Here is a 27,456-nt window from a genome sequence, read left to right on the forward strand (position 1 = left end):
TCTCACGTTGCGGAGCACAGACCGGCTCTAGAGCCTGGCCAGCTCAGTAGCTGCAGTTCGGCCTCTAGAGCACAGGCTCAGGAGTTGTGGCTCAGGGGATTAGTTGCTCCATGGACTGTGGGGTCTTCCCGGATCAGGGATCTAATGGGTGTCTCCTGCACTGGCAAGCAGATTCTTTAACACTGAGCCACCAGGGAAGCTCCCCCATTATTATTATTACTATAAGCTACCATTAATACTATTAATCCTAGACCTGTTATTACTATATTTATTATTACTACTAATATCTTATTGCTATTTTATATGTGCAATTAATCTTGTAATAATTAACCATGTATTATTATTAGCTAGACTTCATAACTGTTATTACATTGTTATATTTATTGTTATCGATCCTTTTATTATTAACCCCGTACTGGTTAAATTTTGTTATTAGTATCAGTTGTTAATATCACTATCAGTGGTCCGATTAAGTATTTACTAATAGTTGTCGATTACTCTTTTGTTACTCTTATTAATCCTGAGAGTATCCGAGCCCCGAAGCTCGGCAGGCAGTCGGTGCGCTCCGGCTCAGCATTTTTCACTGTCAGAAGGAAGGGCTGTCGGCTCCCCCAAGACCGCTTTGCTTGTTTCCGGGGAATTCGAATAAACCTCTTATTCCCTTTGGGCCCCAGTGACCTGTGAAGTGGGAGGAGCCGAGGCCGGCCAGCCTGCCTGCGGAGAAGATGAAATCGCTGCTCTAAGCCGTGATGCTCTGAAATCTAGGGCAAGGCGGTGGAGGGGTATTCGCTGAAAACCCTTTGCCTTTCTAAGGAAAAACAAAAACGAAGTGAGAAGTCTCAACCGCGGAGAGCACTGAAACAAGAAACTGGACTCTGCAGGGGACGCGTGGCGAGAAGAAATTAAACGAGAAAGGAAACCACTTGGGGCCTCAGAGAAATCTGGCGCGAGGGAAGGCTTGCACTGTGATTAAAAAGGGGAAGAACCACAAGTCTCCATTTAAGTCAGCAAAGCTGCCGTGAGAGGGAAAGTGCTTGTGGCTGGCAGATTTCAGCAACCATTTGACAACTGCTGTGTACCTGGCTGCTCTGTTGGCACCATCTGGCAGCTGTGTGACTGCAGGCAAGTAATTGCTCTCCGTGGACCTCAGTCTCCCCATACGTAAGAAACAGATGATAACATGGGGTGATCGGGTTAGGCTTCCCTGATGACTTACTCCCTTTGTCCCACATCATCAGCTGCTGTGTGAACATCACTGGGGCACCTCCTTATGGGCTGCCAGCTGCAAACTTTGCAGCTCAAATGCAACAGGTCCTTCTGTGCAAAACCCTCCATGGCTCTATTGCTCCCAGGATAATTCCCAGACCTGCCACCAGGACCTTTAAGTCTCCATGTGAGGGGCTGCCTTCATCTCGTCCTGTCAGTCCAGGCAGCACCACTGCTTTTTTGACTTCCCTTGAATACATCAAGTTTATTCCCACATCAGGATCTTTCCACTTACTGTTCTTTATCATGCCTGGATCCTTCTTGTTGTGAGGTGGAGGAGAGGGCTGGTCTCATTCCAAATATTAGTTCCTTAGAAGGTCCTCCAAGCGTCCAGTCTCAGAGAGCCTGGGAAGCACTCTTCATCCTGTTACTGTTCTGTCATCTTCATAATACATTATCCCACTTTCTATTTATTCGTGTTCTACATCCCCTCACCAGAATGTCAGCTGAGGACAAGGGATGCCCATGAAGGCAGGGATATTTGTCTGTCTCATTCAGTGCTGTGTCCCCAGCACTCTGAACAATGCCTGACATACATATTTATGGAAAGCACATGTCTGTGGCCAGTTCCTTCAAGGTTATTGAACTCTAAGGATCCTACAGCAGACAGGCCCCCTTCCGCCATCTGGTGAAATCTGGAAATCCCCATCTTCTGGGGGAACCCCTTCCTGTAGCACCAACGGCAAGACTCAGGCCTGATTGTTGAACAAACACCAGCAGTGTTTCCCCTTGGGCAAAGCCCCTTGCTAAGTGCTTTAATGCATTAACTCATTTAATCTTCACAACAACCCTGGGTTATGGGTACTCTTATTATTTCCATTTCATAGGTGAGGAAATTGAGGTGTGGAGAAGTGAAGTCATTTGCCCAAGGTTAGTAAGAGGGGGAGGCAGGGGAATGGAAGAGTGTGTTGTCTGGAAAGAGTCCATGTGGCCCCTGCAAGCTGGGGGTGTGAGCGACTTGTTTCCTGTTGTGGGAGGGAGAGAAGAGCAGACATTCCTCTCTCCCCTCCTTCCCATGTGTTAGAGGAAGGGCTGGCTGGGTGTATGCTCCCCCTCAGACTAGTGCGGACCCCACTGTGAACCTCACCCCACCTATGGCTCAGATAAAATGAAAGTAGCTCCAGGGAGAGCAGAGAAGGAGGCCCAGAGGCCATGGGAGCCAGCGATTCAGGAGGGCTTCCTGGAGAAGGATGCCCTCCTGGAGTTGGGAAATGGATGGGCCCATAGAGGCCCGTCTACAGGGCCACGGGTTACGACAGGGGTAGAGCTGAGGGTGGCGCTATGGGGGGTCGGCTCAGTAGAGTTGCGGATAGTCGGGGCTGGGCGGGGTTGGGATCCTTCCCCGGGTGATGATGAAAGCTGCGGTCGCTATTGCACTGACCGGCCCGGCGCGCGTAGATAAGGCCCGGGCAGGAGGGAGTCTGCAGGGTCGCGCCCCCTCGAGGCCAGGAGCCTTGGCCTGGCCCCGCCTTCAGACCCCGCCTTTCCTTCATCCGACCCCGCCCCCACAGCGTGGAGGCTCCCGTGGTGGTCGCTGGCGCTCCCTGGGCGGGGCCAGGGTTGCCCCGCCCCTCCTGCCATTCGTTCCCTGCTTTAGGCTGTGCGATACGCCATAGGGTGGGCGAGCTGCGGGCGTGGTTTCACAAGGGCCCGCCTCTCCGGGCTTGCGTTTGAGACCCCAGGACTCTGTCAGTTGCGGAGAAATCGGGCTGGTGGGCGGGGCATGGACCAGCCCCGCCCCTCGAGCCCTGTTTTTCCCGCCCCCCCACAGCCTCCGGCCAAGTCCGGCTCTCGGGGGGGCGGGCGGGGGCGGGGCCTCGCGTGGCCCGGCCCCGCCCAGGCCCCGCCCAGGCCCCGCCCCTCTTGTAGTCGCCCTCCCCCGCCGGGCTCCGCTAGCACAGCCGGTTCCTCTTTACATAACGGCGCGGGGCGGCATGGGCTCGGGCCACCGCCTCCGCCCGGCCGCCCGCCCGGACTGTCGCGGCCCGCGGTGGCGACGTCGGAGACAGCAAAGTTTCCCCGGTGGCGGCCCGGAGGCGCATCCTCCCGCAACTGTCAAGCGCTGGCGGCGGAAATGATGAGGCGCTGGCCATTTTCCGAGCCCGGGTTTCCTGCCTGAGCCCCGCTCGAGCGAGCCGCGAGCCAGGAGCCGGCGCGCGGGAGAGAACGCGCCCGGGGCGGGGGCCCGCCCGCCCCCTCGGGATTTCGGGGGGCCGGGGGCGCGCGACGCCATGGGCCGGCCGGGCCCGGACCCCCTCTCTCTCAGGTAAGCACGCCTTTCCCAGGGCTCTCCTCCTCCGGGGCTGGGAGGGCTTCAATGGGGAACGGGGAGGCCCCGTGTCCCGTTCTGCCCAGTGTCTGCGCACTCCCGCAACTGCCTAAAATATTGTCCTGCTGCTCACTCAGATGGGGGTGTTCAGGGGTGACCGTTCCCCAGCTCCTGCGACACCCTCTCAGCCGACACCCACACACGTGTTGGGGATGTAGTGGGGGTAGCTGAGGCAGTGGGGGAGGCGCTGGGAGAGGGTTTGGCTAATACTCCCAGCTGCCTCTTATTGTAGCCTAGCCAGTCAAATTGTGCCTAGAGAGGAGGGGTTGGGGGGTCACTGCTTTGGTACCTTGAAAGTGAAAGTAGTCAAACTGAGCCCGTGAGAATGGAAGCGTCCTCTTGGAGTGGGGCACAGGCCTCTCCCTGCTCTCCCAGGCCAGGCCATGTGGCTAAGAGGGTAGCACTCACCGCCCCCCACCCCCAGCATTCCAGAAACCCCTCTCCCCATTCTCTGCCTCAGGGAGGTGGGGTGGCCCAGGTGCCCCCATGCTGCAGAATCTGGGGGTTCAAAAGGGTTAGGGCTTTCAGAGCTCAGTTCTCTTTGGACTGGTACCTTCCCACCTGGACATGGGGCTCCAGGGGAATCCTTCCACCCAAAATAAACAGGGAAACAAGTCATTGGCCTAATAGGTCAGCAGGACTGGAAGGTATTTCAGAGGCCCTTAATGCCTGGTGCAGAAATCCCCTCCCTTCCCTCATTCTGTTTCTGGGGGTTTTTGGGACATTGGGGACTGCATTTGAGGAACTGGGGAGGGGGGCCTGCCTGCCATTCCACTTTTTTTCCTTGAGTTTCCTCATTCTCCTGTTTCTCTTCCCCATTCCCGGGCCACAATGATGTAGGTAAGGAGTTCACTGCATGCAGCTGGAGGCGTCCAGGGAGGGGAATGGCCAGGCTGGACTAAGTGGGAGGAAGTGAAATTGGGCTCCAGGAGGGGGGTTTCTGAACAGAGGGCCGGGCAAAACGAAGTCTGGAGGGCCAAGGACCAGCTTTGGGAGCAGGAGGGGCGGAGATCTGCCCTGGGAGATGAGCTTCCTCCGACACCCAGCAGCTGCCCTGCTCAGCTGGGGCAGCCAGTCCGTTCCCATTTACAGTCCAATCCCTAGGGCCCCTGCCAGGGCGGCGGGCATAGGCATCTCCAGAGTTGTGGGTGCGAGTTGTGTCTGAATTTCCCATCACTGACCTGGCTGCCAGAGCGGAAACAGCCCTGGAGGCCCCCTGGGGCCAAGGGACCCAGGCGTAGTGGGGGGAGAGCGGACTGAGACCCCTTGTCAGGCTGGGGTCAGCAGATGAGAGGCCAGGGCCCTTTGGGGAAGTTGGATGGGTTTTTAATACACTTTTTCTGAGCTTTTTCCCACAACCCCCCTCTGGGAGGGAAAATCCTTTGGAGCCAAAGGGTGAACATTCCTAGAACTCGTGTGAGTCTCTGTGGGCTGTGGAGGAGCCAGCTGGGAAGGGGCTGGACTAAAGCATCAGCTTCTGGCGTCTGAGTTCCTTCAGGGCTCAGCAGTGACAGAGGAGGGTCGTGGAAGCTTAGGTTCCATACCCCCACTGCTTTTTCCCAGCCGAGAGCATGAGCAAGTGACACTTGTGAGCCTTGGTTTCCCCTGTGTGAAATGAGGTAATAATAGGTTTGTGGTAGGCATATAATGAGCCTGGCATGGAAAGGTTCAATTACAGGTGGCGGTGATTTTCCTCATTACCATCATTAGTGTTATTGTTACTGGCTGTGGAATGTTTGTTCATCAGTATCCCTTGAGCACCACCTGCGTGAGCAGCTCTGGGGTTTCCTGAGTTCTGGGAGAAGAATTCTGGAGTTCCTGGACAGGGTGAGATGTTGGTGAATCCCGGCTCTTATGGCCTTGCTTAACAACCCCCTGCCTCAGTTTCTTCATCTGTCAAGTGGGTGTGATATTAGTACCTACTTCTTTAGGGTCATTGGAACCATAAATGAGTGAATTCGGGAGGAAGAATAGTAATAAGGAAGAGATGATTGTTATCTTGTTGTGTGTGCCTTGCTTGTTTTCCTTCTCCTTCCCCTCCCCCATTCTTCTGAATCCTGGGCTTGATCCTTCTCCATTAAACAGAACTTTGTAACACAAATTCGTTCCTGTAGAACTACTGCAATACAGCAGTAGCCTGGGCCCGGCAGGTGCTGGGGAGCCCTGCAGCAGTTCAGCTTGTAGGCGCCGTTGGGTGTCTGGGTCCGGCTGTGCCACCTCCTGGATGGAGCTTCCTTGAGGGCAGAGGGGGCAGTGTTGGAGGCACTTGGAGGGACGTTCCAGCTGCCCGTCCCCCGCACTGCCCACCCTGAGTGGGAGAGACAGAGCACATAAAGCACTCAGTGCTGGCCTTGGCACTCAATTAATAATAGACACTGTTGTTGTTATTGTTGTTATTATTCAAATGAGAGGACTTCTCTGTTCAGTTCTTGCTTCTCCCAGTAGCAGCATGGATTTTGGAACCAAATCTGAGCTTTGCCAGCTTCTAGCTGTGAAGCCTTGGACAAGTTACCTGACCTCTCGGGACCTCAACTGCCCAGTGGGGGTTCCAGCTTCTCTCGGGTATATGATCCTGTATGTGAGTTCATATGTGAAGGGTATGAGCCTGGCACAGAGCAGGGACTCACACTGTGTTGAGTATAATTGCTATGGCTGTGTGACCTTAGGCTTGTCCCTTAACCTCTCTGAGCTGTGGATTTCCTTGTCTATGAATGAGAGCACTAATAGGTTTGTTTTGAGAAGAGGCAGGCACAGTGCCTGGCATGCAGTCAGTGCTTAATAAGAGCTATTGCTGTTAATGCCTGAGAGGGAGACTGGCACTTAATTGCCAGGTTTCCTGGGAAAATGGTCCCTGGGGGCCGTGGGGTGGTCAGCATCTTTGGCGGGGCAGAACAGGAAGCTGCTTCCATCTGGCAGACAAAAGAAGCCTGCCTCAGAGAGTCCAGAGGTGTAATACAAGTTGCTTGTTCCCAGCCAGACCCTGTTCCCAGCTGCCCTCCCTCCCTGAGGAAACTGAGGCCAGCAGGCTGCCCAGGGGAAGTGACTCAGCTAGGGTCACTGGCTGAGTCAGGCCTAATTGGACCCAGGAGTCCTGTGCCCCAGCTCCCTGGCTTCCGGGGCCTGAGGTCCCTTGGGGACTGGGCAGGTCCAAACCGCAGCTGGACACCACTGACTTGGGCCCCCAGAAACCTGGATGACCAGCATTCTTCAGTGGGGACTCTGGGGTCCCAAAGATCATCCCTGGGCCGCTCAGTCCTTCCTGACCGCAGGGGCAAGGGGCACTTCCCCAGGAGAGCAAGTCCTCCTGGTGTCTCCCGGCTCCGCCCCGTCCGGAAACCCAGCAGCTGAGCAGATGGCTGGAAGATTTTTCCTCCCACGCCACCCTGTCAGGGGTCGGCTAGGGGGGCCGGGCTGCAGGCTTCCTCGTGAACCAGGCAACGGAGCCCCTGGGGGCCTGCCCGGATGTGGGCCCCCACCCCACTGGCTGGGGTGTAGCGGGGGAGAGCCTGCCACTGCCCTGCATGTCCCCAGGGAGGCCTGGGGGGAGGAAGCCTGTGCCCGGCTCATTGGGAGCAGACTCACAGGGCGCCTGAGGGGGAGGCCTTGGCCCTGAGGGGCTGGGGGCCTGGAAATGCGATTAGGGGAGATGGACACAAAAGAGGATCATTGGCACAAAATCGGTCCTTTGAGAGCTGGCACTCCTGTCATGTCACTGGAAGAGAGTCCCAGAGAGGATGATGAGTGTGGAGAGAGGCACACAGGAGTGGGAGGGCTTGAGGGCTCCCATCCTGATATCCTGAAGAGGCAACACCATCTGGGGGCCTTGGGACATGTGAAGCTGACAGGCTGCCCTGCCATCTCTCCTCCACCCAGGGGCACTTAAAGGGAGAAGTCCTATCCTGGGATGGGGGTGGCTTAGAAGTTCTGCTTATTCTTGGGGGGTGGGGATGGGCCTGGCTCTCCCCACCTCCCGAAGCCTAGCTGGGCTGTTGGCCGGGGTGTCAGGCGGGGGTGGGGGCAGAGGAAGCCAGAGGACATTTCCTGTTCTGGCAGACTGCGCTGGTGTGATAAATGTCCTCGGGCACTCGGTGACCCCAGAGAGAGTGCCTCAGGGCTCCCTGGCTGCCCAGTGGTCTAGGAGAGACCCCACTTCTCAGCCTCCCTAGGGCCCCTGCTCTGAACCTCCAATAGGTTCCTCTACAGTCTGACCCAGCCTGAGTGGTGTAAAAGGGCAGTGGGCCTCCTGCCAGGCTGTGTGTTGGAATCCCCTCAACTCTCTGGGCCTTCTTGGACAGGGGGGATCTGGGCTCCCAGAGAAAGTCGGTGCTGCAGGCAGGAAAGGCAGAAATGCTTCCAGCAGCCTGGAATGAACCTGGAGGGCTCCTTGGAGGAGACGTCTTCCTCAGCCGGTGTAAGACTTCCTGCCTGAACATCTGTGAGCTGTAGACCTGGGTGCGGATGGAGGCTCTGAACTGGCTCATTTTAAGTTCACTTGACACAATTTAAAATATTCTCCCTGAGCCTTGGCAGGTGAAATTCCCACAGGTGGGTAAGGGCCTTCTCTGCACCTGGGCCTGATAATGAAGCAGGAAATATTAGCTTCCCCGGATTCTATTATTACCCGGGGTGATGGGACATAGGAGAGGCTTTGAGCCTCAGTCTCTGGGGTCCTGAGGCTTCGGTAGGATGCATTGCTATCTGCCTGAACAAGGGGTCCCCGCCAAGCACTGGCTGAGCCTTCAGAGCCCGCCCCAGGTTGCCCTTAGCAGGGATGCTGTGGACACTCTTGTTTTAAACTTGGGGGCCTGAAAGGCAGACCCACCTCCCCTCCCCGGCGATGTGAGCCCCAGGATGGGCACAGAAGTAGCTGCCCCCACCTCTGTGGGTGTGCGGTGGGGAATTGGGTGGGGCGCCAGAATGCAGTCCGATGTCACTGTTCTTGTTGCCTCATCCTCGTCCCTTACCCTGCTGGGGGGTTTGGGGAGATCTTGGATCCCTACTTCCTATCCAGCAGAACTCCCTGTCCTCAAAGCCCTGGATGAGGAGGTGGGAGGGACCCCAGGACTTGCAGGCCCTCTGTGACAGCTATTCATCCCTTTGGTTGCCCAGACTCCTAGATGCTCCCATGGGTGGGGAGGGGATTGGAGGGGAAAAAAATGCCCCAAAGACCCCTCTCCTCGAACCTGCTAGCTGAAGCCTGGGGGGCTCCTGGGAACCCACAGGTCATTAGTAGTTGCTTTTCCTGCCAAGAGCTTCTAGGCCCTGTTCCCAGGGTTGGCGTGATCTGATCAGTTGCTCTTCCTCTGTGTCTGGCACATAGTAAACACTCAGTAAATGCTACCTCCTGGGCCAGGGCCCAAAGAGGGGACCACCTTCCTGTGGCCTGGCTGCCTGCCCTGGCCAGGAAAGCTCCCAGGCATGGCCCCCTCCCCAACACAGGCCACAGCTGAGTGCTCTGGCTGGTGGCTTCCTGCCCAGAGCTCCTGCCGGAGCTGCCTAAGCAATGCTTCTCCCCTGAGAAGGCCTTGTGTTCAGGCTTCTGTGACCCACCCCCCCTGCCCTGCCCCCTTCCTGGCCCAGCCAGTGAAGCCTGTGAGACGCTGCCTGTGGCTTCTTACAGCAGGCGGCTTTGACATTCTCTGGAGCTGGTACCCCTCTTTTTGAACAATAATAACAGCAATAGCCACTTGTTTCTTTGAGCCCTGTGCCGAGGACCCCACAGATATCAGTTCTTAGAATGCTCCTAGTGAATGTCCAGAGAAAAACATGAACCCATTTTACAGATGGGGAGGGGAGCCCTCTCTTCTGCAGCACACAGCAAGGAAGTGGCAGAATGAGGATGTGAACCCAGATTTGGTTGGTATCTCCACTGTGGTGAGCTCATTTGTGGTGGTGGGTTTCTCGAAGCCCCTCAGCCATTTTTTTGTCAGTCCATGAAGGTCAGGGGCATGATTGCAAGAGTATGACTGTCAAACAGCAGCCTGCCTCAACCCTGAGAATTCACCACTTCATGCAACTTTAGCATTTCTGGAGTTGCTGTTCTGACATGCCCTATGGAGTGGGCCGGAGTGCCGTGGCCCTTGGCTGCTGGGGCAGATGCTGAGGGAGGTGAACGGTGAGCAGTATTGCTCACTATAGCTGGTGCTCCCTGCAACTGAACAGGCTTTTAATCCCAGCTGTGCCCCTCATGGGCCTTGTGACCTTGGACAGACCATTCCTCCCCCACCTTGGCTTTCTCATCCATCAAATGGGCATAATTCTGGGACTGCCCCTGCTGATGGGGAATAAACAAGTGAAAAAATGCAAAGTATTTAGTACAAAGCAGGGCACATAGCGTGAAATAGCGTCATTTATTGTTGTTTTTAAAATTTTCACCCTGTGGCTATTTTCCAACCACTTGTTTAGAGTCGCTGGGGCCTCCTGACTCCAGCAGGACCTGAGGGAGTGAAGTCACTCAGTCGTGTCCGACTCTGTGACCCCATGGACTGTAGCCTACCAGGCTCCTCCATCCATGGGATTTTCCAGGCAAGAGTACTGGAGTGGGTTGCCATTTCCTTTTCCAGGGGATCTTCCCGACCCAGGAATCGAACCTAGGTCTCCCGCATTGTAGGCAGATGCTGTACTGTCTGAACCACCAGGAGGACCTGAGTGAGGCCTTTCTGTCTTCTCCTCTGGACACTCGTTCACTGGGCACTAAGTCTTCCTTGTAGTGTGCGTTTGGGCACTGATCAGGTGTTTTGTGGGGGGCTTCTGTGTGGGGTTTGCATTGATCGCTAGCCACGGGAGATCTGTGCTTCAGTTTAACCACCTGTAAAATGGGAGCAATTATTGACCCTACCTGCTAGTGCTGTTGTTAAGCCTGGGAAAGTTAATGTTTTGCAAAAGCAGTTAGAAAAATGCCTGATGTTTAGCAAGTATTGAGTACACACCACTCTTCCTGTGGGGAACTGGAGTAGGGGGCCCAGTGAGGAGGGCTGCTGGCCCCTGCCTGAGTGGTGAGGGAGCTTGGGGTGGGCACAGCTGTTCCAAGAAGGCTCTTCCCAGGGTTGGTCCTGCAGCTGGGCTTCAGGTCTCTGATGTATAGGGTCGGACAGGGTCAGGTGTTCCAGACAAAGGGACAGGCCTGGGTGCCCAGGCAGTGGGTTGGCCCAGCAAGAAGTGCTCATCAGTGAATGCTGGCCACCACACACCTGCTGGAGGAGCCAGAGGTTGCAAATCCAGCCAGCTTCTTGTATTCCTACCTTCATTCATTCAGCAGGTGTTTATTGGGCTTCTGCTGCATGCTAGGACTTGGGGTTGGAGCTGGAAGTGACTCCTGGCATTGTGGAGTTCACAGTCTGGTGGGGGAGAGAGTCACTCATTAAATAATCACAGTGATTGAATGAGAGCACGTGTGCTGAAAGACAAGTTCAGGACTCAGTCACCAGTGAGCTCAAGGAAGGCTTCTGAGTGAGACTGGGAGCAGGCAGGGCACAGGGACACCTGATGCAGTGGCCCAGCAGCAGCCAGTGTGAGGGCCGATCACACAAGGTCTTGTGGATGGGACAGGCACTCGGGTCTGGAATCTGGTTCCCCAACCTGTGAGCACAGTGCTGTATCAAGGTGGGGTGGCCAAGGGGTTAGCCAAGGACAGGTTACCCATACTTTCAGGTAAAACGCTCTCCTTCAGTGACAGGGTGGTTTTCTTGGAGTGTGGTGGCCAAGGACACATGTGGCCCCTCTTCCTTCCCTTCTGCCCACTGTGTACAAAGTGCCTCCTGTGTGTAGCTGCCGAGGGCCCTGTAATGTGCAAAGTCGTCAAGTGTTTGCACAGCACCCTCCCAGCTAAAGCAGTGGCACCCACTCCATGCCTTCTGGGCTATGCTGCTGTGATCGGCTGCAGGGTCACCACCAGGACATGGAGATGTAGAATGGGGTGGGGCAGAAAGAACCCCAGTTTCTAGGTTCAGAGTCTCACCTTGAGTCCCCTTACAAGGACTCCTTTCAAGGTCTTAGAAGGTGGATACTGTGCTGCTCCCCATTTGACAGATGAAGAAACTAGGGTTCAGAGAGGTCCGATGAGAGGCACACAGACAGTACTTTTGTGTGTTTGTGTATAATGTAGCTCCAGGAGAGCAGGAATTTCTGTCTGGTTCGCTCCTGTATCCTCAGGGCCTAGCACAGTGCCTGGCACACAGTAGGTCCTCAGTAATATCAGGGTGGGGTGAGTAGGCATCCATGAGTGTGTGGTCCTCAGCAGGGGCCCAGGCCCAACCTGGCTCGGTTGGAAGGAAGGACAGTACTGATGGTAAGGAGAGAGGGCCAGGGTTCAGCACCGTGGACAGCAGAGGGTAGGGGGCTTCTGCACTTTGATTGTGTAGGAGCCCCAGTTGCGATGAACAGGCAAGGGTCACCTGTCCCAACATTCCCCCATCAGAGCAGGAAGTACCTTTGTACCCCTTATGAGTCTTGTTAATTTATTCCTTTTTATCTTTTATGTTTATTTTTATTACACCAATAATACACTCTTATTGTAACATTGATTACAAGACTTATTAGGCTTTCCTTAGGTTCCAAAGCCTTTCCATTTAATTCAGTGAATCCTCATAACACTTCTATGAGGTAGGTGCAACATGTTCCCCATTTTACAGATGGGGCAAGCAAGGCAGAAAGACATCAACGAACCCAGGGTAACAACTAGTAAGCAGTGGGATTTGAATCTAGGCTCCAGGCGCCATGTTCTTAACCAGATTTTCTAGAGACAAGCAATAAATCTTCCTTGGTTACTTCCCCTCTTGCACCCCAACTTCTGACTCTTCCCCACAGGTCACTACTATCGCTGCATGGGTTTGCTCCAGCCACATCTTTCTTGCCCATCACTTAAATACATTTATGTACACATAAGAATTGGTAGTTTTGCTTTGTATGTTCATGTAAATGGGATCATGAATGGTTTGTATTGCTCAGTGGTTTGCTTTTTCCCTTGATGCTGTGCCCTGGAGACGTCCCAAGATGGTAGCATCGATCTTCTTCCTTTTGGAATATGCTGTAGCACATTCTGGCCTGCAGACGTATCCCAGTTTGTTTCACAAGTCTCTGACTGATAGGCGTTTAGGTTGTATTCGTTGTTATTAGTCGCTCAGTCGTGTGAGACTCTTTGCTACCCCATAGACTGTAGTGCACCAGGCTCCTCTGTCCATGGGATTTCCCGGACAAGAATATTGGAGAGGGTTGCCATTTCTTTTCCAGGGGATCTTCCCGACTGCTGCATTCGAAAGAGGATTCTTTCCTGCTGAGTCACCTAGGAAGCCCTTAGGTTGAATTTACCTTTTCCCTGGCTCAAACGGTAAAGAATCAGCCTGTGATGTGGGAGACCTGGGTTCGATCCCTGGGTTAGGAAGATCCCCTGGAGAAGAGAATGGCAACCCATTCCAGTATTCTTGCTGGGAAATCCCATGGACAGAGGCGACAGGCAGGCTGCAATCCATGGGGTCACAAAGTCTCACATGACTGAGCAACTAAGCACAGCACTTTTTCCCTATTATAAATGTTGGGGCAGGAAACACCTGGAAGGGGATTGTCCTGTACATGTCTCTCTGCTCAGGTGGGAAACTTTCTCTTGAATACTTACAAGGGGAATTACTAGGTCTGAAAAGGATCCTCCCAAGCTGCCGGCCCAAAAGGCTGTACTCCCCCAGTACCCGCAACATTGTAGGGGAGTGCTCATTTTGCTGCATTTCACCAGCACTGGGTATTAAGGTAATTTTTGCTTTTTGAGGTAGTGCCTGGTGACCAGCATCTCTGGCAGTGGTATTGTGGTGGTCTGCCCAGCCGTCCACTCCCTCCTCTGTTGCGCACTCCCCACCGTGTCTTTCAGCCTGGCCACTCCACCTCGGTCTCCGCCATGAATGGGCCCACCCTGCAGTCCTCCTCGGCCTCGTCTGCGTCCTCGGCCTCCACCTCGGCGGCGGCCGCCCCGTCCCCGCGGGGCTGGAGCGAGTTCTGCGAGCTGCACGCAGTGGCTGCGGCCCGGGAGCTGGCCCGGCAGTACTGGCTCTTCGCCCGCGAGCACCCGCACCACGCGCCGCTGCGTGCCGAGCTCGTGTCGCTGCAGTTCACCGACCTCTTCCAGCGCTACTTCTGCCGCGAAGTGCGCGAGGGCCGGGCGCCCGGGCCGCCGGCACCCCGGGCCGCCCCCGCCGCCCCCGCGCGCGACTACCGTGAGACGGGCCGCGGGTCCCCGGCCAAGGCCGAGGCGGCCCCTGCCGAGCCGGGCGCCGGCCCTGCCGCCCCGGCCCCCGCGCCCGCCCCCGGCCTGCCCAAGGCCCGCAGCTCCGAGGAGCTGGCCCCGCCGCGACCGGCCGCCACCTGCTCGCTCCGGCATCTGCGCCACAGCCTCCGCCACATCTTCCGCCACCGCTCGGCCGGCGAGCTGCCCGCGGGCCCCGTCGCCACCAACGGGGACGCCGGCGAGGCCCCGGCCAGGCCCGGCCTGGCCAGGAAGCTCCTGCCCTGGAGCCTGGCCCGGGAGCCGCCGCCCGAGGCACTCAAGGAGGCGACGCTGCGGTACAGCCTTGCCGACGAGGCCTCCATGGACAGCGGGGCACGCTGGCAGCGGGGGCGGCTGGCGCTGCGGCGCTCGGGCCCCGACGGCGCAGACCGCCTGCTAGAGCTCTTCGACCCGCCCAAGGTAAGACCCCGCGCACGTGGCTCAGGGTGGTGACACTTTCCCAGCAGGTAGCTGCAGAGTGCCCAGGGGACTTTTAAAAAGTAAACTGTTCCCTCAGAGAATCATTTCCCATTTTTAGGTAGTACAGAGCTCCCTTAGACGCCACACTCAGCTTTGCTTCGTGTTTCTCTGTTACAATGCCATGCACATTCGTCGTATAATTAAGGAATAAACGTTGGAACATGACTGTTAACTGGACTCTGAGGGTCCTTTGGATTCCCCTGGTTTTCCCCTAAGGTCCCTTTTTTGCCTCAGGACACCAAGTTCAATGTAGTCGTCATGTGTTCTTAGGCACCTCTTGGCTGTTCTTCAGCCTTGTTTCCAGCGGCCTTGGCAGTTTTCAGCAGCACTGGTCAGGGATTTTGTAGAATATCCAGTGACACTGTACATGGGCATCATGTGGGCCGGTGGCAGCCTGGTTCAGGGTCCTTGAAAAGCCTGACCCAGGTTGACCCTGACAAATAGGAGGATTTCTCCTAAGGAGTTAAAAACTGTGGTGGAATTCCTTAGAGGCCTTCCATGCTTTGTGAATGTCTTACTTTCTTTGAAGTTTAGATTTTTTTTTTTTGGTCTTTTGGGACACAGTTCCAGTGGTGCGGTTGAGGCTGAAGGCTCGTTGTCTTCTGGACACCAGCAGGACTCCATCTTTGACCAGATGTGTCAAGCTGATGGGATCCCGTGGCCTGTAATTCCCTTCTCTTTGTGGTTCTGTTATGTCCTAGGCCCTTAGTCTAGAGAGTGAGCAAAGCAGATCCCAGCCCTGGGGCGCGGGGGGCGGGGTGGGGGGGTTCACCGTCTGGGTGGAGGAGACCAACAATTACTCATTCATTCAAAAAATACTTGTTGAGCAACTGCTCAGCACTAGTTGCTGGGGAAGCTGGTGTCCTGGTGGGGCTATTGAAGGAGTAACATGACCAATGAACTTGGAATTATAAATTGTATCTTGTGTTCTGAAAGAAAGAAATGGAACCTCTGGGAGGAGGTCCTAATTTGGGGGTGGGATGGGATGTTGTTAAGGAAGCCCCTTGTGTGAAGTACCTTTCCTTTTTAAACTTCTCTGTGGAGTCATACTCACATGCTGAGCCGTGTGAAGTGCGTCTGAAACTTCACAAGGATCTCTGTGTTTGTACACCCAGTGGCCCAGTGCCCTGGGGGGCTCCCTCACACCTCTTCCACATCAGCACCCACCCTCCCCCACATTGACTCATGCCCCTATGGATTGCATTTCTCTGTTTTGAACTTCATATAAATGGAATTGCACAGTCTGTGTGTGCGTGCTAAGTTGCTTCATTTGTGTCTGACTCTGTGGGACCCCATGGACTGCAGCCTGCCAGGCTCTGTCCATGGGATTCTCTAGGCAGGAATACTGGAGTGGGTTGCCATGCCCTCCTCCAGGGGATCTTTCTGACCCAGGGATGGAACCCCCATCTGTTACATCTAACCTGCCTTGGCAGGCGGGTTCTTTCCCACTGGGGCAACCTAGGAAGACCGGAATCGCACAGTAAATTGGTTTTTATGTCTGGCCTCTTTCACCCAGTATGTTCTAGACATTTGCTCGTGCTCTTGGATGTACTAGAGTTTGTTTCTTTTTATGGCTGAGTAAATCCAGTCTGTTGTATGGATGTCCTTCAATTTGTTTCTCTGTTTACCGATTGGTGGATATTTGGATTGTTTCTGCTTTGGGACTTTTACAAATCATGCTGTAATGAAATTTGTTCTGAGGTCTTTGTATGGACATATGCTTCCATTTCCCTCAGCCCCCTCACACCAGATCCAAGTTCATTGGTAGATTCCTAGAAGTGCTAGGTCATATGGTAAGTGCACGTTTAACTTTGTAAGAAACTTCTAAATTTTTTTACAAATTGACAGCACAGTTTTGCATCCTCATCAGCAGTGTATGAGTCTTTTTTTTCTTTTCTTCAATGGATGTATACTGGTATCTCAAATTGCGGCTTTAATTTGTATTTCCCTGACTTATGAAGTTGAGTACCTTATCATGTGTTTATTGGCCATTGGGACTGGCTCTTTTTTCAAGTGTTTGTCATTTTTATTGAATTGTCTGTCTGTTTCATATTGATTTATAGTTTTTATATACCCTGAACGCAGTTTCTTTGTCCGTATCATCTTCTGCACTGTGCTTATCTTTTTACTCTTTTAATGGAATCCTTTTGTGAACCTAAGTTCTTGATTTTAATGTAGTCTAAAGTTTATCGATTGCTTTCGTTTATGGTTAGTGCTTTTTCTGTCCCATTAAAGGAATCTTTGCCTACCAAGGGTCATGAAGATCTTTCTTGTCTTGTCTTCTAAAAGCTTTATTGTTTGGGCCGAATCATATTGACAGGCCTTCACAAGATCCACCCTGAACTGCGGTGTGAGGTGGGGGTCACAGCTCTTCCAGGCCTGGTGCTGCATGCTGATGTGACCTTCTTTTTCCCGTTGGGTCTCATGGGATGCTACTGTCAGCCTGAATCTAGTGTCCATCTGTGTGCTTCTGGACCTGCTGTTCCATTGGCCTGTGTGTCTATCCTATGCCAACACCACACTGTCTTAATCACCAAAGTTTAACTGTGAATCTTGAGGTAACTTTTTTTTCCCCCAACTGTGCTGTGAGGCTTGTGGGAATCTTAGTTCCACAACCAGAGATTGAACCCCGTTAGTGAAAGCATAGAGTCCTAAGCACTGGGCTGCCATTGAGGAGGTGACTTGTGAACTGAGATCTTTTGTTTTTTGGCTGCACTGGGTCTTTGTTACAGTGAATGGGCTTCTAGTTGAGGTTCTCAGACTTCAGAGTGCACGGTCTCAGTAGTTGTGGCGTCAGGGTTAGTTGCTCTGTGGCATGTGGGATCTTGGTTCACAGACCAGGAATTGAACCTACATCTCCTGCATTAGCAGGCAGATTCTTAACCATTGGACCGCCAGGGAAGTCCCTGAACTAAGATCTTACTGAGATAAGAATCTCTGGGTTTCGGGAACAGCATAGGGAAAAGGCACGGAGATGGGAAAGCATTTTGCATGTTTTTAAGAGAGCAGCACAGAAACGTGGTGGGGTCACAGAAGGGGAAGATGGCTCACAGGGGAGAAGGTCCTGTGAAGAGTTAGTATTTTATTCCAGATGTAACATGAAGCTTTTGGAAAGTGCAGATAAAAACTTTACTCATTGTTTTAAAAAGTCTCAAGGCTCTGACACCATGAAAAGCAAATAACATCCCAGATACATGGTCTTACCTGCATGATAATGTGCGATTCCCTGTAAAACTTTTAAGAACTGCTGCTGCTTAAAACAAACCGTCTTAGAAAACCCAGTGCCAGGAGTCAGGCGGACCCAAGTTCAAACAATGAATTAGCTTCTTTCTCAGCTGCAGATACTTAGGCAGGTGGTGTCACCTCTCAGGGCCTCAGCTTCCTCCTCTATTGAGCTGAGCTTCTCAGAGTTCGCACTTTGCATGGCTGTTGTGTTACCTGGGAGGGCGCCTCTGCTGAGTGCCCAGTACGGGGAAGGCTTGGCGTTTCTGGTGTTTCTTGTTGTTGTGGTTGTCGTAGTGAAATGATTTGGGGACTTATTATTTGGTAATAAGTCAGTGCAGATTTATTTACTGCTTTGGGCCCTTGGTACCTGGCTGGGATGCACGATCAAGGCTCCTATTCTTCAGGAGCCCAGGGTCAGAGCACCCGTCAGAGTCCTTAGGGCTCAGAAGTGGTGTCTGGCCCCGGAGAAGTGGGACCTGGGGGTGGCAGCTGGGTCCCTGGGCTCGCCCCTCCCCCCAGGCCACCTGGGCCTCTTTCATAGGCTTGATAGTTGCTGTGTGACCTGGGTGTCCCCCACAAAGTAAGCAGCCCTGGTGGGGCATCTCCCACGCCCTCCACAGGGTGTGTGAGCAGGTCCTAGCTCTGTCCACTGCTGACAGCTTCCCTTCGGGATTAGAACAGCCTGAGGCTCTTCTGAATGTTTCCTGGAGTGACTTGGAGCATCTAGTCTAGGCTGAAGATACCTAGACTAGAAGTCTTGAGTGTGCCTGCCTAGTGGGCAGCCTTGACCTCTGACCTCTGACCCTGGAGTTGTCTATGGGAACAACTTCTTAATTTATTTTTTAATTGGAAGAAAGTTGTTTTACAATGTTGTCTTGCTCTCTGCCATACAACACAAATCAGCCATAATTATACATATATCAGCTCCCTCTTGAGCCTCTCTCTCCTATCCCCCACCCTACCCCTATGGGAGAAACTTTAAACAAAGGCAGTGACTTCCCTGATGGTCCAGTGGTTAGGACTCTGTGGTTCCAGTGCAGAGGGTGCAGCTTCCATCTCTGGCAGGTGAACTAAGATCTCACATGCCAGGGCAGCTCAGAGAGTCAAGAAAGGCAAAGGAGGGTGTGACAGCAAAGGCTTGAGCTCTGGATTCACACCTGAGCTCTGTCACTTGGAAGGTGCTCAGGCAGAAGAGGCTTGGAGGACGAGAACTGAGAGAGGGCACTACCCAGGGACCTCACTCGGGGCGTGCGCCCCCGCTTCCCCCCGGAAGTCTGAGGCCAGGTGGTCGGCAGCTCATGGGTCTGCCTCCCCTGGAGTTGGGTCAGAGCTCCGCCTCTGACCAGTGCCCCTGACCCTGGGCCGGTCAATTCTCCACTCACAGCCTCAGTCTAGTTGTCTGTAAAGTAGGCGTGATGGCAACAGCCAGGGCTCAAGGGTCACCATGAGGGCTGCGGTGGGAGGGAGCCGGCCATTACAGGCGGTGTGTAAGCGGAGGCCACAGGCTGCTGCAGTGGGCCTTCAGAGGGGGTGGGAGGAGACAAGCGTAGTTCGTTCCCAAAGTCCAAAGTCTAGTTTCAGTGGCATCGCTGCAGGTGGACAGGGGGCGGGACAGCCCTTCCTTCTGTGCGCTGACCCTCAGGGGAGGCTGGGGATTATCCCTGGGGGGTGGTCATCAGAGCCCCTTGGCAGGAAGTGACATCTAGGATGAGCGAAGGTGCTGCTCCTGGAAGATTGGGTAAAGGAGTCCCATGCTGAGGAAACGGCAAGTGGGAAGGCCCTTGGGTGGGCATGAGCCAGGAGACTTGGAGGAACAGCCAGGCAGCCAGGGGCTGGAGTAGAGGGCAGAAGGAGGGGTGAGGCTGGAAAGGCGACCGGGCTGGGTTGGGCGGCGCCTGAGGGAGCACAGTGAGGATGTTAGGTTTCACACTGAGAGCAGTGGGAGCACGTGAAGGATTTAGGGCCAAGGACGGGTGCGACACTTGCTCAGCAGTGGGAATGGGCTGGAGAAACCCTCTGGGGCTGCCTGTGGTCTTCCGGTGTCTGGGAGGATGTGGCATGATTCTTCTCCTAGAAGACCCTCTTGTCCTGTGGCACCTCCCTCCCCTTAGGCATTTCTGAGCTCAGGCTGGGGGTTGCTGAGGAAGCAGTATGTTTCCTTAAGTAAACATTATTACTCACCAGGCATTGCCCTAAACACTTGACCCTCAAGTCCTTCCCATGAGGTCAAGCTTATCGGCCCATTTGACAGATGGGAAAACCAAGGCCGGGAGAGGCAAAGAAACTTAGGAGCATGCTGCTAAGGAGATCTGAGCCCTGATCCCAACGGGTCCCTACTCCTGAGCCCCCAGCCACACTGCTGAACGGCCCTCCTCCAGCCACGGGGTGCAGAGCACCAGCTCCTGGCCAGACCAGGCCTAAGATGTGCCATCCTCGGCAGTTACAAACAAGAAAGATGGATTGATTGCCAATATTTACAAACCGTAAAATGGAGAGGTTTCCTATAAGAGCCCAACTTCTGGTTTCTCATACGAATTGGTGGATTTGGCAGTGCTGGGCCAGGCTCACTCGGAGTGCACCCCAGCCTGGCCCCTGCGGAAGGAGAGCCTGACTGGGGTGAGGGGTGGGTCCCAAGGTCAGGGAGCAATTACAGGGGTTGGGGTTGGCTACCCTGGAGGGCAGGGCTCTCGTAGGAGCTGGGATCCATTTTCAGTGGAGCGCATCTGGGCAGGCCATGGCCTCAGGGCCAGCCCTTTGCTGTTTCCAGTCTCAGTTTCCCCACATGTCCAGGCCTGGTTTGGCTGAGGGGGTCTCAGAGTCTGACCAGCTTTGCCCGGTCTGAGGGCTGAGCCTTAGTTTCTCTCATCTGTACTGTGGGAGTATTGATGGACTTCTGTTAATAGTAGGTGCTGTTGAAAAACGCCCTTCTGGGCAGCATCTGTTTGGCACTTGTTATATACTAAGCATTTAACTGTCTGGGCTTCATTTACCCCTCACAGCAGCCCTGTGAGGGGGCTGCAGCAATTACCCCTATATCACAGATGGGGAAATTGAGTTTAGGAGAGGGGAGGTGACTTGTCCACAGTCACACAGCTCAGAGCATGGGAGACGTGATGGGGAATTGGGCATTCGGGCTGCACCTGGTGCCCAGTGTGTCTCCAGAGTATCTACTGTTATCATGGGTGGCGGAGCTGGTGGTGTTTAGCCAGGGGCCCTACCCAGGTGGGTGGGGGTTGGCGGGGGGGGGGGGGGGGGCGGGGTGTCTGTTTTGAGTTCTCAGACCTGAAAAGGCTCCCCATGGCCATCTTGTCCAGTGCCACCAATTTACAGCTGGGCAGATTGAGGCCCGGACTCCCCTGGGTCCCTCTTGCACAGCGTGCCCTGCTGTTGGCCTCTGCTGCTCAGCCCAGAGAAGCCGTTGAGCAAGGAGGTGGGGGATCCTAGGGGACTCGGCCCACAGCCCTGAGCTCCCTCCTGCACTGCCAGCCCTCCTAGCTCCAAGAGGAAGTGGGTCAGTTGGCAGTGGCTGGACCGACTGGTCCTTAGGGTGGCAGGGGGCCATCGGGCAGTGTGGTTCAGAGTTGTTCCCTCCTCTGCTTCTTCTGAGCTGTCCTTGGGCAAGTGACAGGGCCTCAGTTTCCTCGTCTGTAAAATGGGGGTGGTCCTGGCACCCATACGTGTCGTGAGCTGTGGATCCTGCAGGTGCTGACTGGGTGGGCGGGGGACCTGGCTGGGAGCAGTCAGTGCTCCTGGCGAGGAGCCTGGATGATGAAGGGGCTGAGAGTCTTGAGCACAGCCTGGGGGTGAGGGCATTGCCCAACTAGCCCTTCAACCTCCCCTGTCTCCGCTGTGCCTGCCTCCTGGGTGGGGAAACTGAGGCCCCAAGATGCAGAAGGAGCCACCGCTGGACCCTGGGGGCCGAGCCCAGAGCCCGTGCCCAAGTGTGGGAAAGAGGAAGCAGAGAGAGAGGGACGTCCGCCGGGGGCCGGCGGTTTCCTCTCGGAGGCAGGAGTGCGAGGAGGAAGAGGAGGGCTGGGCAGGAAGCGGCCACGCGGGTGGGAGGGGCAGCCTCCTGGGGGCTCGGACAGACCTGGGCCCGAGTCCCGTCCCTGCCCTTCTGCACTGTGCGGCCTTGGGAAGGGCACTTGGCCCTCCCTGTGCTTCATTTTCCTCAAGTACAAAGAGCTGAGTGGTGGCACACACAGCAGGGCGATGGTGAACCAACCGCTGTCCCCGTGGCGGCGAGAGCTGGCCCCGTGCAGGGGCTCTCAGCCAGGCTTAGCTGCTGCAGCTGCTACTTGTTACTAGTCATTTTCAGCACGGTGGGCACTGCATTTGACACATCCCATGCAGTCACCACAAACACTGGAAGGCGGAGACAGAGAGGACACTGTCTCTTAAGAGGAAACAGGCATGGAGAGATATAGAGACTTGCCCAAGGCCACACAGCTGGCAGGTGGAAGAGCAGGAATGCAGTCTGCTGTGGGCCTGCCAAGGTCAGGGGCTTGTGTCAACCCCCAAACAGGCACAGAGACCACCCACTGTAGCCCAGCAGACCCTTGTGGGCCCAGACAGAGCCCCAATGATTCCCGGGGAGACAGGCGTGTAGAAGGCCAGTGCATCCCCAATCCCACCTTCCCAGGAGGACCAGGCGTCAAAGGCTTCTGGGGTGAGATGGGGTTTCTGTCCTCACTCTGCTGGGGCTGCTGTGACCCAGGTGATTCCCCGTGCCTCTCTGAGCTGTGAAACGGGCAACCAAGGGGCTTGATCCGGGCCTTCCAGGGCTGGTGGGGGAAGGAAGGAAGGGGTGGTGGTAGGCAGGGCTCCCGTGGGGCCCCCAACCGCACACACAGCCGCCCCGTCTGCCCCTTATTGGGGTTTTGTGTAACATCATTTTTTGAAAAGTACTTTGCCGCTTAGAAGAAACCCCCAACCACGCTGAAACCACGGGCAGATGGTATCGGTGTGCTTCCTTTCAGCTCAAATTCTGTGAATCCCGAGACTGGAAAGTGCCCCTGAATCCATCAGGGGGAGGGCGGCAAATGGCAGTCATTTATCATCCCTCCATCCCCTTGCTCCTCGGGCCTGTGGCTGTTGTCAGCTTCCTGGAAGTTGCTCTTGGTTTTCCTTTGTTGGGGGACCGCGTGTGGAGACACAGAACTATGGAGTCTGCGCTGTGGACTTGGTGGCCAGGGGGCAGGGCACATGGACAGGTTTGGGTTCAGATCGTGGCTCTTGCGTCCTTGTTATGTGGCTTTGGGCTGAAAACCTGGCCTGTTTTGGCTTTGGTTTCCCATTCTGGAGAATGGGATGTCAGTCCTGCCCTCGCTGGGTGACTGAGTCAAAACCTGGCTCCTGGAGGGCCTGGCATGAGGTGTGAGGTGTTTCCTTCCCGAGGGGCAGCGGAAGGGGCTTCCTGTGTGGGAAGTCACAGACCCCCGAGCTGGGTCCCCAGAGGCCCTCCCTGGGATAGGCCACCACCTGGCTGCCACTCCCAGTGGCCCGAACTGGGCAAAGCGGACAGCGCGGACAGCCAGTTGGGCCTGCTGGAAATCCCCCACCCACTTCTTTGTGAATGGAAAAGGAAACCAAAATGCACACCAGAGATCTCTGCATTCTGAGCACTGGCCCTCACTGGGGGTGGGGGCAGGGTGGCTTCCTTCCCCAAGGCAGGAGGGGCCGCCTCAGCTTCCTTTCTGGGGCACACACCCCTTTTTCTCTCTCCCCTCCGAGCTGGGGTGGAGGCCACCGTTGCCCTTGGGCCATGGACCCCACTGACTGCTCAGTCTCTGGAACCGATGGATGACGGCAGATAGGGGCGGGGGCCAGCACAGCAAGACCTGGCCTCTGGGTCCTCCCTCCCTGTGTCTGAACCCCCTCCTTCCCAGGCCGGACGCAAATCCTGACTGCGGTCCAGTCTGAAGTCCACAGCACAGCAGAGAGAACCTCTCTCCAGGGAACCGTCTGGAACGGGAGGACAGACCGTGGTGTCTCTTTTCAGATCTGCATGTAATCTAGGAAACTGTCTACCTTACCGAGGGCCCCCACGTTTGAGTTCCTGGTGTTTCTGGTTTTGTTTTAAAGCTCAGGGCAGAAACAATAGAAAAGTCACCGAAAGACCACCCATAATCCAACTACCCAGAGAAAACAAGCATTTCAATCCCAGTCGATGTCTCTGTCCTCTCTTGTATTTCTTTCTCCAGCTTTTCCCCCAAATTGCAGCTCCATCAGCATTCACTAATTCTTCATTCAGTAGTTATAGAGGGAGCCCCTTCTGTGTGCCCAGCATGCTGGCAACGGGCAGAAACTTTTGGACAAAACCCCAAGCCCTTGTGGGACTGACACATTCATTCTACTTTTTTGTTTTCACTTAAGATATGTTGAACATTTTTATGTTCAGAAATTTTTAAGAATGTCTTAATGGCTGCACAATATTTCATTTACATAGGCCATGATATATTTATCTGTGATTATCCAGACTGGTGTTTCAACCATTTCTAATTTTTTTGCTCAAGTAGATAGATACCCTTGTGACAAACATCTTGTACATCTCTAATTACTTCCTTAGGCTACATTCCTAGAGGCGAAGTGCTGGCTGGAAGGCTTCATGAGCGCTTCTCATGTGTTTTCTCTTAAAGCTTTATTGAAATATAGTTTACAGATTATAAAATTAACCTGTTTAAAAGGGTACAGTGGTTTTTAGTATATATACAGGGTTGTACCACAGTCTCCATGGTTTACAGGCCACTTTCTCATCTCACCACCCCTCATCTCAAAAAGAGACTTTGTAGCCATCAGCAATCACTCCTCATCCCTCCCCTCCCCCGGCCCCAGGTAGCCACTCGTCTCTTCTGTCTCCCTAGGTTGGCTTAGTCTGTTCTTTTCATGTACACAGAACCAGTGTGTGGTCTTTCATGACTGTCTTCTTTCGCTCAGCATCATGTGTTCAAGGCTTGTCCATGTTGGAGCTCGTGCCAGTATTTTGTTCCTTTTTATTGCCCACTGATTTCCCATTGTATGGCTAGATGGCATTTTGTATGTCCATTTCTCAGTGGATGGACATTAGGTTGTCTTCACTTTGGGGTGATTATGAAAAGCGCTGCTGCAGACATTTGTGAGCTAAGTTTTCGTGTGGACGTATTTCTTTTTTTTCCCTGGGTATGTACCTAGGAGTAGAACTGTTGGATCAAATGTAACTCCCTTTAAACATTTTGAGGAGCTGCTAAACTGTTTTCCAGACTACTGCACCATTTTATATTCCCACCAGTAATGTATGAAGATTCTAACTTCACATCCTCACCAACACTTTTTACTATAGCTGTTTTTAATTGTAGCCATCCTACAATGGTTTTGAATAGTTGAATGGTTTTGATTTACATTTCCCTGATGGCTAATGAGGTTGAGCATCTTTTCATGTGCTCAGGAGCTATTTCTAATGTTTCTGATACATCCTTTCCAAAGAGCCTTCTAGAAAAGCTATACTCATTTAAATATCTTCAAATAGTGGTGCTTACATTGGGTATTTAAAAATGTTTGCCAACTACCAGGTGAAGTGGTTATCTTGTCCTGATTATGAACAGAATGGGCCATTTCTCTTTTTAAAGAACTTTGAGATATACTTCACATGACATAAAATTCACCATGTTAAAGTGCAATTAGTTGTTTTTAGCATATTCACTGTGTATGCAGCCATCATCACTGTCTAATCCCAGAACATTGCACCACCTTGTTTCATCACCTCACTCGGAAACCCAGTACCTGTTAGCATTGGTCCCCAGCCCTTAGCAGCCATTAATCCTGCTTTCTGTCCCTGCGGATTTTGACTGTCTCTTATGTTTCTTGGCCGTAGACATTTTCTGTGACTTACAGGCCATTAACTCTCTGTGTGCCTCTCTTGCACTGCCTGCCTCTTCCCTGCTAACCTGCAGGAGCTCTGTACATGGATCCTGGTGCTCTGTCACACACTGCAAATATTTCCTTTGCTATTTGACTTTTCAACTGGTTCTGAGTTTCTCAGCCTATGAAGGTTTTTAAGTCTGGGCAGTGACATATGGTTGATTTTTTTCCTTCATGATTTTGTTCTTTGCTTTTTCTGCTTAGGGCTGGGATCAGATAATTACTCAGGTTCTTTCATTCCACTTTTGTCTCGGTGTTATGTTTCACATTTAATTATTTAATCCAACTGGCTTTTATTCTTTGTGGCTGGTGCAATTTCCTGTTGTTCTTTGGTGTCAGTGAGGTGCTGTGTGTAAAGGCATATCACTGAACAGGGGCTAAGGATAATGACGAGAACTCTTGGCAGACTGAGCTGGGAAGGGTGGAGACTGCGGCCTCAATGGGCCCCGCCGACTCTGGGGCTCCTGGCTGGCGCCCTGGTTCCCTGTCAGCCTGGCCTGAGGCTCTGCTCAGCTGACTCGGAGCCTCCACAGCAGCCCTACAGCCCCCTTGAGCTCCAGAGGTCCTCGCTTTCACCTCTTTTTCTGAATCATCATTCTTCGAAGGCAGGCGGTAGCCACCGTCCGGGGCTTTTGGGGATCTTGGTGGTGACGAGCCCCCCTCCCTCCACTGCACGCCCCTATCGGAGGCCAGTGACAGAGGTTATTTGTTGTTGCTTAACCACATCTTTTTCCACCCTCGCTGGGTGTAGAGCTGACAGGGGCCCCAGGGTGCAGCTGAGGGCTGTGCTGCTGGGGTAAGGGGCTTCCCCCACCTGGCTGGCTCCACCATGGGGCTGGGAGGCAGGCACAGCGCAAAAGGCCCTGGGGGGTGGCCAGGCAGCTCTGGGTCCCCTCTGCTTTCCCCCCAAGAACACAGAGCACACCCTCCCATGCAGTGGGAAGACCTGGGGCAGTGGCTGGTTGCACGCCAGGTGGGACCCTCCTGCTCGAGGCCTGGGTGGGTGGTGGGGCCTCTGGGAGCCATGGCTTCCCCTTTTGTCGGGGGGCTGACACAGCCTAGTGTTCCAGGCCCGGGTGTCCTGGCCTTGTGGTGGCCAGAGGGGCACCACGTGAGGAAGGCAATGTTGGCGTGAAGGTGGGTGGGGACAGGGTGCGGGGCTCTTGCGGCTCTGCAGCCACGTAGGGCAGGGAGGAATCCTGACGGGATGCTCAGAGCAGGAAGTGGTCGCTCAACGCGTGGGCTGGTGGCAGCTGGTTTGCAGCCGGCAAGGGGCGGGGTGCAGGGGGCTTCTGACTGGGCCCCCAGTGGGCCCAGGCCTAGGTGCCCGCTCGGTACTCCCAGAGACCCTGCTCTGTCCTCCAGCAGGAAACTGACAGGGGAGCTGACGCAGGCTAGCCACTGAGCAGCTCCACATTCTGGAAAGTGGTTGGTTCTACTCTGCTGGAAGTTTTGGCCAGGAGTGGTGCCCTGTGTAGAGGAAAGGTACAGCCCGCAGCCTGGCTTGTGACGGTGTGGAGCTGGGCCCTCTGTTCCCACCTCTGCAAGGCCCCACCCCAGGACTGGCCTCCCCAGGCCAGGTCATGGGTGGACCGCTGTCACCCTGAGGGGGAGGCAAGGCGAGGTCAGCTGGTGAGATGCCCATAGGTCCATAAGCACCTTGGTTCCCTAGTGCATCCATGCCCATGAGGGGGTGTGGGGAGGGTGATTTCCAGGAGTGGTCTCTCTTCAGCCACAGGCCACTCCCTCACCCCCAATCCTGGGTGGTTCCCCAAGGCTAGCCTAAGAGTAGAAGTGCATGCTCATCTCCACACTTGGCCACTCAGTATGAAGCTGGACAGCCGCATCTCAGGGTTTGGATGGCTGTCAGGGGGATCCGAGACTGGTTCTGTGAATACTGGGGGGTGGGGAGCTCTCTCTCCCCACAGGGACCTCCGTCTCTGGGAGGCAGGTTGCTCCAGCATCTGAGAGGAGCTTTGTGTCCCTGTCACTGTGATTCTGTGTGTGGGGT

The 27,456-nt window shown here is 54.4% G+C and overlaps 1 protein-coding gene across 4 annotated transcripts in view; it reads left to right on the plus strand.

The window, feature by feature from the left end:
• Positions 1–3,180: 3,180 nt before the first annotated feature.
• Positions 3,181–27,456, plus strand: part of SH2B3 (SH2B adaptor protein 3) — a 38,037-nt gene continuing 13,761 nt past the window's right edge. For all 4 annotated transcript variants that reach the window (XM_055549749.1, XM_055549751.1, XM_055549750.1 and 1 more), the window contains exons 1-2: positions 3,181–3,532; positions 13,452–14,264. In XM_055549749.1, the coding sequence (XP_055405724.1) occupies positions 13,479–14,264 (786 nt within the window). In that variant the 5' untranslated portion in view covers positions 3,181–3,532; positions 13,452–13,478. The remainder of the gene's footprint in view (positions 3,533–13,451; positions 14,265–27,456) is intronic.

This window comes from Bubalus kerabau, chromosome 16, assembly GCF_029407905.1.
Source record: "Bubalus kerabau isolate K-KA32 ecotype Philippines breed swamp buffalo chromosome 16, PCC_UOA_SB_1v2, whole genome shotgun sequence".
In the NCBI taxonomy this organism is placed as follows: domain Eukaryota; kingdom Metazoa; phylum Chordata; class Mammalia; order Artiodactyla; family Bovidae; genus Bubalus; species Bubalus kerabau.